General features: G+C 39.3%; 1 protein-coding gene across 1 annotated transcript in view; it reads left to right on the top strand.

The window, feature by feature from the left end:
- Positions 1-10,159, top strand: part of kcnn3 (potassium intermediate/small conductance calcium-activated channel, subfamily N, member 3) — a 44,651-nt gene extending 34,492 nt beyond the window's left edge. Inside the window, exons 7-9 of the mRNA XM_062423382.1 lie at positions 6,848-6,975; positions 8,716-8,785; positions 9,728-10,159. Of these exons, the coding sequence (XP_062279366.1) occupies positions 6,848-6,975; positions 8,716-8,785; positions 9,728-10,159 (630 nt within the window). The remainder of the gene's footprint in view (positions 1-6,847; positions 6,976-8,715; positions 8,786-9,727) is intronic.
- Positions 10,160-13,004: the final 2,845 nt, after the last annotated feature.

Raw genomic sequence — 13,004 nt, forward strand, 5'->3', positions numbered from 1 at the left:
CTTACTGTAAAATCCCTTTCTCTCTCTCTCTCTCTCTCTCTCTCTTTCTATCTGTCACCTTTCCTCCCCTCCTTTGCCCTCCTTTCCTTGCCCCCTACCCACCTCCTTCCCTCCATCTTTCATTCCCTCCCTCCCTCCTCCGGTCCTTTTCAATTTTTCATACAGTTGAAAGACCCAAGTGTTAAAAATAGCTCCCATATCAAATATGTAGGGTACATTATGGCAGCAGGGTATCTGGGTGACTGAGTTGAGGTGATCAATAATTTCAGCGTGGATAAAATATCGACAGACGAGTGGAATAGACTCTGCAGCGCAGCTCTCACCTCATCTTCCTGCAGTCTCTGTCTCAGTCTCTGGCTTTTTCACAACATGTTTAACACCCTGAACAGTGTGTGCTTGAGTGTGTGTTTGTGTGGGTGTTTGCATGGACATTATTTAAAGCCTGGATTTCAACTGCCCATCTAAAGCAGAATGGATTCTTAACTAGATCGTTTAACAATGTTAAACATATCAAATGGATATTGTTACAGTATTTTTTCATATTTTTTCAAGACAGGTTTGGTGTACTGCATACAAACTGCTATTCATACCACTTAGAATGACAGACCTGTACGTTTCAATCATTTGTTCAACTTATTTTTAGCTACTTAAAATTCCCTGTTGCACTTCTACTGTAACTAGTTTTCATGCTTAGTTGCTAAGTTATTACAAATAGGGTTGCAAACTAACGATTATTTTCATTACTCATCATTTTTAACCTCAGATATTCAATTTACTGTCATATATGTGAAAGTAAAACAGCAAATCAACACATTTGATAAGCGGGAACCAGAAAACATTTGGCAACTACAAAACAAATTAAACGATTATCTAAATTAATTTCCTGTCGATTGACTTTTTGATTGCTGCCTTAATTACAATCAGCTGCTTGTGGGGCCAATACATGCACTAAAGATCAAGCATAACTACTAATATTTAATCTTGTGTTTATTTTCCTGGCAATTACATGTGCAGATATCATTTTTTAAAACTGTAGTTTCTATATTCTCAAATTAGCTGAGCCACTCCACAATTTGTCCATATACCCCTTGGCTTCTGTAGGATGTGGGAATCATTGATTTAAAGGCTGTAAAGATTCATGTTCCTGAAGTTTTCTAGTCGTTGCAGTGCTATTTGCAGAAAATATATAGATATAACATTCACAAATTTTCAACATCAATATAATCCTCAATTAACAGAGTAAAGGAGTTTAATTCAACACAATATTGCGTGCACAGTGACATTTCCTTCAAAGGGTCTTCAGTTGATGTGGTAGTAATTGTCTCTTGCCCTCTATTACCAAGAGAGCATTGATTGAAGCTGTTGTGTGCACATCGATTTACATGGCTGGGGCCATTCTCTGTCATATCATCGTAACAAGAGAATACAATCACTCAAGGCTTTATGATGAATAATGCAATGTCAGACTCTACATCCTGCCATCATTGTATATGCACACACACTCATACACGCACACGTACAAGAAAAGACATAAAAGTGCATACAATGGTGTTTCCCTCCCTTTGAAGGATTAACAAGAATGTCAATTAAATGCCAAATAGTGGAGCTTTCAGCCAATATACCGTGATGTTGATGTGTCTATATCAGTACATGTGTGTTTTGTAAAAAGTGATGGGTGTGGTTGCTCACCAGCTCCCACATAGCACAGAGTTAAAGCCCTAAAAAAAATCAGCAAACTAACTTCATCACTACGCATGTGTTCCCTGCTTGCATCATGAGATCATAAATGTTGATGCGCCCGACAGGACTGAAGTTGTTGAAGTCTTGTGCGGTGCAGATTTGGTGCAGAAGAGCCACAACTTATCAGGGAGGATGATGTGCTTTAAAAACATTATTCAAAGTTCAATGCACATGGGTTCATTTCAGTTGAGTGAAGTGAAGTCTTCCCACCCTCTGATAGGATTAACATGAATGTTAACTAAATAATAGTTAAAATAGCCCCTATGTTCAGCTCGTGTGTGAGGTGATGTACAGTAAGTGCTTGTGTTTGATGTCAGGACTTGTTGTCTTATTGCAGAGTGTCAAAATAGTGTGTTTAAAATGCTGGCACTTAATTCAAAGCATTGCTGGAAGTCCATCTGCTCAGTGCGTTGCCCTGAACACTCACACAGCGCTCTTGAGTCTGGAAAAAGCAGGACACACTTAAATGTAGGCGTTAAGTCAGTGGACTGGTGTCTCCCTCCTTTTGATGCCGCTACAATGTCAATTAAATGCCACTCATTGAAGCAACAAGCCAATTGACCCATGAATACGACTGACTTTGCCTGTTTCTGAGGTTGGTACTTTTATTTCAAGCTTTTTTAATCCTGTTGCAAAGTTGAAAATTTTAGGTCTTTCTATAAATTTGCATTCCAAATGTATATTCTGCCTCCACACTGGACCATTGGTTAATTCAGAGCACTTTTAGAAGTCCCAGTGGCATATTCAGAGCTTCGCCCTGTCTGAATATTCAGAGTGCACTCTGGACACTGGCCAAGGAGGAGGTGCTGAAATGCCTTCCAATGTTTACAACAGCAACCAAATGGGAGCAATCTAAGCCCTGAAGATTCCTACAAAGCTAGCTTCAACTCCATACAGTAAAAATAACTCCTCTTTCAACAGCCTTTTAATTCACACTCAAGCCAAAGAGATCATTATTAGTGCAGACGTATTGTGACAGCGATGACATTAATTTGACACTCATTGAATGCATTTGCACATCACTCTGATTTCTTTTCCTTTTTTTACCAATTTAACCTGAGTGTACTCGTCTCATTAATGAAACACTGGGTTTAGATTTATGAAGGCTCTCTATGGTGTTCTGTGGGTGTCGGCCACCAAATGACCTCATTCAGGAGACAAAAATGTCGATTTTTATTATTATTTTAATGAAATGTTCTATGAACCTTTATCGATTTATTTGATCCTTTTATTTAAACCGGACCGCACACCAGATTTGTGTGTGTGCATGTGTGAGAGTTGTCTCTTCTTTTTGTCACAGTGCCTGTGAGGGGGAAGGTCAGAGCAGGTAAGGCCATGAGGGAGGTTGTTGCCAAGGTAATTGGCCTGTTTGTTTATGTTTTCTGCTCTCCCAGAAAACACCATTGTATCTGTAGAACAACAGCATCTAATTACTAATTGCATACACAGGTCATTAAGGCTTTGCTGGGTGGGAAGGGTCAGGCATCTCGGCTTTTCCTCTGATGTTCGAACAAAGTCTCCATCACTACAGAAAAACCAAGGAAAATAAACAAGGTTTTTTTTTCAGCGTAATCTAATGAAGTATCTTAGTTTCTGACACCAACAGTTATTTATATAATCTTGAAATTCATCCATGTTTATTTGTAGGAAATATTTTATAACAGCTGAAGTATTGTATGTACTGACATTTTTTTTAATATTTCTATTTGGACTGATTAATTTAGACTCCAAAATATGTCATCAAGCATGCTGAGCTCAAGAGTCTGAAATATGGGAACCCCTTGCTTTAAGAGATTTCTCATGTATCTGCCATAAGGTGTGCCATGTAGGGGAGCAGCAGAACAGTTCTTTGACCCAAACCAGCCATATGGCTCTAACATGGCTGCCCACGTACAAACCATATGGTCCAAGAATGGCTGCTGCTGCTGTCGTTTGGTTTCTCATAGAGCAATCTTAGTGGTTCATGTTGAGACTTTTCACTCCCTGTTATCAGCAGAGTAAAGCACCTCCCAATGCTTAACTGAAGGGTGAGGCTGAATTAAAGTGAAGTAACAGGCTTCATCTGCACTGCTGGACAGATGTTGAAATGTTTGTGTGAAAACATCCACAGCGAGTTGGCCTGACAGACACAAGATGCCATCATTCATCATATTTCACTCACCCTGCAATGATTAGTCAACTCATAAGTAGCAGGCTCTAACATATCAGTTCACCAATGGGCCTGTTGATATGAGGGATATTAAATGTGCTCTTCAGTAACCTGACCTGTGAATACATTCTTTATCTCTTTATCACTGACTGACTTTTTTTTCTTTCTTTTTTTTCTTTCTTAGCTTTGAATGTCATTATAAAACACTACCCAAAAAATGCAAAGCTACTAAGAAAAAAAAAGAAAAAACATGGTGTAATCAGTGTCATGGGCCCCCTGATAATATGTCTTAGTTGTGATGCCTCTTTAGGATCTCTACAGCTCTGTCAGTGGCTGTCCTCGCTACATGGATGGGACTTCTGTAATCCTATTGATACACACTGAGAGATGAAGCTCAGAGGTCGAAAAATGGTATAGCATGCTTTACTTCGTACTCCAATCCGTAACTTACAGGACATGCAAATCACATTAGTAATGGGAAAATATGTACATACATATACATTGTGTTTATTCACATGAGATGTACATACTATATTTGAATTACTTGAATTTATAAATTTGGTAACGTCAAGTTATCAGGAGAGGCTTCATATAGCATCTATAGTATGTTAGACTTTTTGGTTTGACTTCCTCTGTGTCATTGAAAACACATCTGCAAGGCCCAGGGCCTCCTACTCTCTTCATCTGTGGCCAATAGTGTGTGTATGTCTGCGCGTGCGTGCATGCGTGTCTGCGTGTTTGCGTGTGTGTGTGTGTGTGTGTGTGTGTGTGTGTGTGTGTGTGTTTGTGTGTGTGTGTGTGTGTGTGTGTGTGTGTGTGTGTGTGTGTGTGTGTGTGTGTGTGTGTGTGTGTGTGTGTGATTGTGTGTGCACGTGTGTAGGCGTGTATGATGTGTGTGAGCAGTCCTTGACTGCGGTGGATGGGTGCTGATTAGCCAAGCTGCCGGGGTCTTTTGTGCTCCTCAGACGGGTATAATTGTTCTTTGTTCAGTGCAGCATCTCTTTGAAGTCTCTCGTTCAATTTATGTCCTTAGAGATTCTCTCTCCCTTTTCCCTTTTCTATGGTATACACCCGTGCTTTTTTGCCCAGTGTCAGACCCCTGTGTTGTAATTACATAGCAATCTATAGATATACACTGTACATGAAACATACAAGAGTAGATATGGATGTAAGTTACTGTAACAAAATCCTGGTTTGTTCCCACATAAGTGGACCGGAGGCCTACACTGACCTTCTGAATCAGTGGTTTATTGAATCACAACAATCTCACATCCAGATGATACCAAGCTAAATGTCTAACCAGTAAAAGGGAGAAAAATAACCATCAGACCATTTTTTCTGATGGTTATCAGGCTTTCCATAAGTGAGCATAAGTGAGCATTACATTCTCTAATGTTCCTATTCTGCAGAGATCAAGATTGTATTTGACAGCTAGTTTAAGAGTAGCAGCTCATACTGCTGTTGTTTCTGTCGGTTGTTGTCATAATTAAATGGGAGAACACTGGTTTTAATGAACTGTGGTGGTACTGTGCTGAATTTACTTCCAACCAGCCAAGATAATGTGGCCCATTTGAGTTAGTCTAGGTATAATGGGTATAATGTGGCACATTGACAGACCGAGAGAAGAGGGAAGTGGGTGAGGGAGAGACTCCCGTTGGTTCTCATTGCCAAATCTCCCTAAGGAGAGAGCTGTTTATGCGTGCATGAAAAGCATTGGCAAGCAAGCCGGTATGTGTAGAGAGAGACAGAGAGAATGAGGGCAGGCTCTAAGAAGAGAAAGATGCTCTAGGTTTTTCTTTGCATGTAGACAATGGAGGATGGAGGGAGAAAGAGAACAGGGATGGGTAAACCTGTTGCCTGCTTCAATTGCCAAGGGCTACCTGTTGCTAACAATAATTGTGGAAAGGAATTATTTTTATAAATGATCTTCTTGATAATGCAGGTAACTTTCTTTCATATGAACAGTTTAATAAAAAATATGGACAATTATGTGACAGTTATAATTTTAATCAACTGCTTTCTACAGTGCCATTAAATTGGAGGAGGAAATTAAAAAATTCTAGTAACAATCAGCAGGTTAGTACCCCAGTTCAAAAATCTCTTAAATGGTTAACAAAAATTAAGATAAATAAAATGATGTATAATTTTTTCTTATTTAGCAGATGTCTGTCTCTTTTTCCACACGCAGCCTGCTCCTTTTGGGAAGATGAGTTTAACACTTTGATTCCCTGGAAAGATTATTTTAGGTCCATTTATACAAGAACAATTGATTCATATTCTAGAATTTTTCAAATTAAGATTTTCTATAGAATTACCGCCACAAATAAACAATTAAATATTTTTAATATGAACCACTCTCCATTATGTAAATTTTGCAATGAAGAAGTGGAGGATCAGTTACACTTATTTTTTTATTGTACACATGTAGTCAGATTTTGGTTAGACATTCAAAAGTGGCTAAGACCCAAAAATATTCACTTCGAATTTACACCATTAAATATTTTGTTGGGAGTACTGGAGATAAACTGCCCACAGATTGTGAACACCATCATCCTTTTGGGGAAAATATTTATTTTTAAGACCCAAACAAAAACACTTCTGAATTTGGCTTTTTTTAGAAATAAAGTGCGATGCCAATTTCTTTTGGAAAAAATTATCGCATCCAATCAAGACAAGATAGAAATGCATAACAAAAAATGGGAAAAACTTACTTTTGAATGAAGGTATACTAAGTAGTTACTGTTGATATAATTTTAGTATTTTCACATCCTTTTTTTGTTGTTGTTGTTGTTGTTGTTGTAGTGTTTTGTGTGTTTGTCTTCTGTCTGTTTGTGTATTGGTCAGTGTATTGTCGGTTTATACATTGTATATGCCTGTTCCCATTAAAAAAAAAAAAAAAAAAAAAAAAAAAAAAACAATAATTGTGTTTGTTTGTGTGTGTGTGTCATCTGGGAGCAGATAAAGAATGCAGCAGCTAACGTGCTAAGAGAGACCTGGCTCATCTACAAACACACCAAGCTCATGAAGAAGATCGACCACTCCAGAGTCCGCAAACACCAGCGGAAGTTCCTGCAGGCGATACATCAGTGAGACCACACCTTATACACACCCGCCCACACACGAAAGCACCCACACACACGTACATGCACAAAACTGTGCCGCTGAGCTGATGATGCCTTTGAAATCAGCTGTACTTTCTATCCACCCACAGTTTGAATCAACGCTGATAATCAGATAAAGTGCATGAATCCACAGCCACACACAGCCACACACACAAACACAGCCACACAAAATGAATCATCCTCTACTAAGGGACAGGATCACTCCAGGCAAATACAGTTGTGGGACTGGATAATCAGTATATCATGTACTATTAGAAACACTCTGATGTGCTAAAGAGTGTTGTAGAAGATACAAACACATACAGCAGGACTGAAGCATTATTGTTCAGTTATATTTGAATGGCTACGCGTTTGGTTGTCTTGTTAAAGGCTGTTCTTCTAAAGGATTTTTACATATTTTCTGTCTAGCATCAAAAGGTTAAGTGGCCCCTTGCTTGCTCCTTTTGATATTGAACAGTTCAGTCAAGACTTAAAAACACTAACAAGTGCCTTCAAAACCAAAATCAATAGACCTAAAACTATTTTAATTCTAACATAGAAAGGCTAATCCTGAAGCATGTAGACTGTGGATGACAGCTCTATTCTAAGAATATAGTAACAGGGTGATTTTATGGGGATGTGAGTATATTTTCTCATTCAATCCTGTTAGCATAACAGTGAGACAGATTCATGTGGAGGTGCAGTTTCATAGAATCCGTCTGCACTTCATTATAATGGAGGAAGCCACAGGGTTTATTTCATGAAAACATAGATTAGACTTTTACTTCATTAATTATTGTGTTGAGCTCCTATTATTTAATTGGACTGTAGAAAAATTATTTATTTAAATTTATTTTATTTCATTCCCCTTAGTTTATTTCCCTGTAGGCCTAACTACCCTGAAGGTTTCTTGATATCAAAATTACACTGTAATTTCTCAAGAGTTTAAAGGATACTTTCACAATTTTTCAAGTCAGGCGCTCAAATAAACATTAAAACAGGTGTTGCCCCTGTTCATACTGGCCGTTAGAAGATTGCTCCCACTTACAATATAAGTGGTGGGGGACAATATCCATGACCTCGATTTGTGAAAAAAATTCTGTCTGAAGCAAATATGAGGCCTCAGTAAGTCAAAGAAAGTGGATATCTTCCTGATAGTAATTTTAGTAAATATTTCCCTCTTTGTGTCTTGACAGTGTTTTCCTGTTTGGCTACAGTGGAAGTATGGTAACACAACAGGACATTTGGCACTAAAAGACATTAACTTTGAAAGATATTGACTTTATTTTACCAATTTTGTTGACTGAAGCTTCAAATTTTAATACATGTTTGGATGGAAGAATGGCATTATAAAGTGAACCATTAAATGTCAGTATGAACAGGAGGGCACCTGACTATTGTTTCAGGACAGACTTGAAAAAATGTGAACTTATCCGTCAAGGTCTCAGTCTTACTTCACTAAAAAATATGTATGTATTATCTTCTGCTTTACAAAATTACAGAGCATAACATGTGCTTGCTGTGTTTGCGCATTCAAATCCAGTGACACAGTGCAGGTAGAAATGAGGCTGAATTAGGCAAGGTGACCGCTTCACAGTGCTGTTGTCGGGACCCGGAGGGATTAGCTCTCTGGACCAACCACTGTGTGTTTACTGGGTTTCATTTCTTTGCATGTGAGTTTGTGTATTTATGTGTGCCTGTGTGTGTGTGTGTATCTGTTTGCAGATTACGCAGTGTGAAAATGGAGCAGAGGAAACTCAGTGATCAAGCCAACACACTAGTGGACCTCTCAAAGGTGAGACACACACACACACACACACACACACACACACACACACACACACACACACACACACACACACACACACACACAAACACACACAGTTGAAACATGCATCAGAACAGCACTGCTCTTCATCTATGTAGGATGTACATTTTAATCATATACAACCATCATACAGTTAAGTAACTCATAATTCATGTGGACTAGCATATCTAGCATGCCGTTTCCCCACCAAAATACACCAAAGCATTCCTCCATTTCCATGTTGACCTGCACGTTTCTTTGGCTTTGCGTCTCCTAGCAACCGGAACAAGTGTTAAAACAGGGATGACTGACTGAGAGAGTGAGGAGGAAATGAGAGGAGGGTGGGGAGTGCCCATGTTTTTCTGTTAATGTGTGGGTGTCTGAGTGAGAATGTGAGCACTCTGTGTGTGTGTGTGTGTGTGTGTGTGTGTGTGTGTGTGTGTGTGTGTGTGTGTGTGTGTGTGTGTGTGTGTGTGTGTGTGTGTGTGTGTGTGTGTGTGTGTGTGTGCGTGCGTGTGTATTCCTTTCATTCTCTCTCTTATCTCTCTTATTCTCTCTGTCTTCACAATGTTATAACACCCACATAAAGACTTCCCTTTAGCCTCTTCTTCATTCCAGCTTCTGCTCCCTCTTTGACATTTTTTCCCTTTTCCTATTGTCTTTCTCACTCCTCCCAAGCCTTAATGCTTGTCCTCTTTTTACTTTTTCTTTAACCTCTAACCACTTCTACTGTCTCCCCTCATTTCATTCAAAATAATTTTATCTAAACATGCTTCAATAAAGCGACCCTCATAACACTCCTGTTTACAAATGTTCAATCTGTCCTCCTTCTTCAAAGTACTCTGTGTAGACTGACTCATCTCCCACTCTCCTCTCCTCTCCTCTCCTGTCCTCCACATTCCTCTCCTCTCTGCTCTTCTCCTCCTGTAGATGCAGAGTGTCATGTATGAGCTCATGTCGGAGCTCAACGACCGCAGCGAGGACTTGGAGCGCCAGATGCTGTCCCTGGAGCAGCGGGTGGAGCAGCTCACTGCCGGCTTCAACGCCCTGCCTGCCCACCTCTCTGCTACGCTCAGCGCCCAGCACGCCGCCCTTGTCCACCTGCTCCGGGAGAGAGATGTGAGGGATGGCAGAGGAGGGGGTGGAGGTGGAGGAGGAGGTGCTGTTGTCCCACTGTCCCCAGCAGCTTCATTAACCACTGCTCCAACTGCAGTGTCTCCAGTCCAGGTCACAGCTCCAGCACCACCCCCAGCCCAACTTCCTACTTTGGCCTTGGAGTCCCCTCTGTCGCCCCCACCTGTGAGCACAGAGGGAAGCCTGGAAGTAAGTCCCAACCCCAACATCTGCACCTCTAGCTGCTGAAGACAGCTCTGAGGACCAGGAGAGGACATACACAGTAAGGAAACAGGGAGACAAGAGGTGGGATGTGTGTGTCCTCTCACTGCAGACTAAACGAGAGGAACAAGGGAGGAGGAGAGAAATGTGAGGCAATCCTCTGAAACTAACACTCCACGAGAGAGGGATGAAGACGGGACGATGAGGAGAAATAATGGGATAAAGATGGATGGCTAGTATGAATGATGAGACATGTTAGGGGACTTTGGGGCTCTTTTCTTGAAGAGCGAAGGAAGAAGAAAAATGGAGATAAAATGGAGACTCTAAAAGGTGTGAGGGGGAGGATGGATGTCAAGAGGGTGAGGAATGGAGGTAGAGAGGATGAGGAGGGGGAGGGAGAGAGGAGGAGAAATAACGAGGAATAATTATATGAACTCAGAGCTCCTAAATGGAATCCACTTTAATTACTGAAAAAGGCCTTTATTCTCTCTATCTCTCTCTCTTTCACTCTTTCTCTCTCTCTCCTTCCCTCCCCCTCTCCCAATCTCTCTCTCCCTTCATCAGGAATTAATGACCATGACTTTTTATCCTTATGATGTATTTTATATCTGAATGCTAATTGTGTGTAAACGAGCATCCCTTTAACAGAAGGTTCGATCAATACGACCACGATTTAAAAAAAAAAAAAAAAACTAGTGGCACGCACGCACACACACAAACACACACACACACACACACACACACACACACACACACACACACACAAATTATATCAACTCTTCATCCACGCAATACAAGTTAACACAGCACAAACATGAATACACACTTTCACAATGCAGTCTATTTTTGCACCCACACAAAGAAATTAATGCACTAGCCCACCAGATAATACTAAAGCCTATACTGCCAAGCACTGGATGCACTGTCAATTTCCACAGAGCACTGCCAAGCAATGTCGACACACTGTAAAAAATGTTCATCCAAACATTTTTTTTTTTTTTTTTTGTGTGTGTGGTTGTGAGCTAATGCAGTAGTTTAGACTTACAATGCATAGTTGTGACACTTAAACTGTTCAATTGTAACTGTTCACTGAACTACACAAATCACAGATCAAATTCAAATAAGCAGATATGATACTGAGTGACGAGTCATTATAACATCTGTTTGTGATGCAAAAGACAGTAGCAGATGATAACATGCCCTAACACAACTATAACAGGACTTTATTACTGCATTATAACTGCATATTATTGATTGGGTTACTGATTTAGTTGATCTGAAATTAAGATGTACCTGTATACTTTCTGTACTGAAATGAGACTGTAGAAGAGTTTGATTTTGTTTAATTTCTGTAAACATTTTATATAAAAGAAAACCTCCATTAATAGTTGTATCAAGTGCATTACTATTGGGATGGTTTATAAAACACACATTTATGAAACTGGCATTTCAACCTGGTCGATTAATGTTCAAGACGATATCACATCTATTTATGAATAGTTTGACTAGTCAGAGCTTTGCACAAACTTAATGCTCCATATGTAGTGAGTCGTCTCATTTTTATGTAATTAAAAAATTATCTTTCTACCTAGAGGTCTACTGCAGACAGTTATAATTACAATCAAGACATTATCCATTAATAATAAATTATCTTGTTTTTCTTATGTAGACGTAGCTGAAGTCAGTAGAGTCAGGTTTATTGAGATGCTGTATGTATCTATTGTTTTGTTTTCATTCTCTGAAAAAAATGTTATACTTAAAATCTCTAAAATGTAGATTTTTTTACATCAGTAATTTGACATTTTTCTTAATCCAACACTGATTTGTCTGTGTGGTTATAAATTGATGTGATTCATATTTTTTCACAGTGTATGTCAGTCTACGACCCTTCGTGAAGGGAAGAAGATCTACTTACTGCCATTCTTTTTCAAGCTTGCAGTCCCAAAACAACTCACTGTTATCATGAATGTATTCTGTGTAAAGAAGTAGGAACATACACTCAAACACTCTCGCTTGCTCAACCACTTAAACTGCCATGCAGACACAGGAACAGTCACCCACACGCATGTACACACAGATATAATACACACACCTCAACAACCAAAGTGCTCTCTCTTAAATGGACTTCAATAAGAGGCAGGGAACGCTGCTGTCACTGGGGACAAAAGATAGCAGGAGGCATTGCAGATATCTTGACAATATTTCTGAGGGAATAACTGTGAAAATCTGGGCATGGACTTGTTACAGCGCTGTACATGGACTGCTCTTCACTGCTTTAAAACAGCTCAAGGTGGACTTCGGATGAACACAAGGGAACACAAATAAACCTTATAAAGGATAAATGGCCATGAAGGAACAGCTGTTCATGAAATAAATAAAACATAGAAACACTAAGGTATATCTAAGAGGATGTATAATGGTGTGATGGAAAAGAGACAAGCCTACCCTTTGCATTGGAGACAATATTCAAAACTGTCTCATAGCTACACGCTGTGGCCGGAATACTGAATTACATACGCTTGGAATATTGTACAGTATGCTGTTAACGAAATCTAGCTTTGGATTGCTTAGTCTTTTCTACCATTATGATTAAACGCAGTTATAGCTGATATCTAATATTACTAAACTATAGTATTCTTCTCATTCGTTATGACAATTATGATATATGTATTAACAATATGTTAAATAATTATGAAGAAGGAAAGTGCCGTTTGAGGTTGAAATTATTTTGTAATTTTATTTTATCAGAGAGAATTAATAAAGTATATATCTATAACATTACAGCTTCCATGTTTTCTGTGTCGCTGATTGTTATTTATTTATTTTATTCTGTACTTTCTGGGCCGGCGAGGGGACTTAAAATTGGTATCGC

Source organism: Scomber scombrus, chromosome 7 (genome assembly GCF_963691925.1).
Source record: "Scomber scombrus chromosome 7, fScoSco1.1, whole genome shotgun sequence".
NCBI lineage: Eukaryota > Metazoa > Chordata > Actinopteri > Scombriformes > Scombridae > Scomber > Scomber scombrus.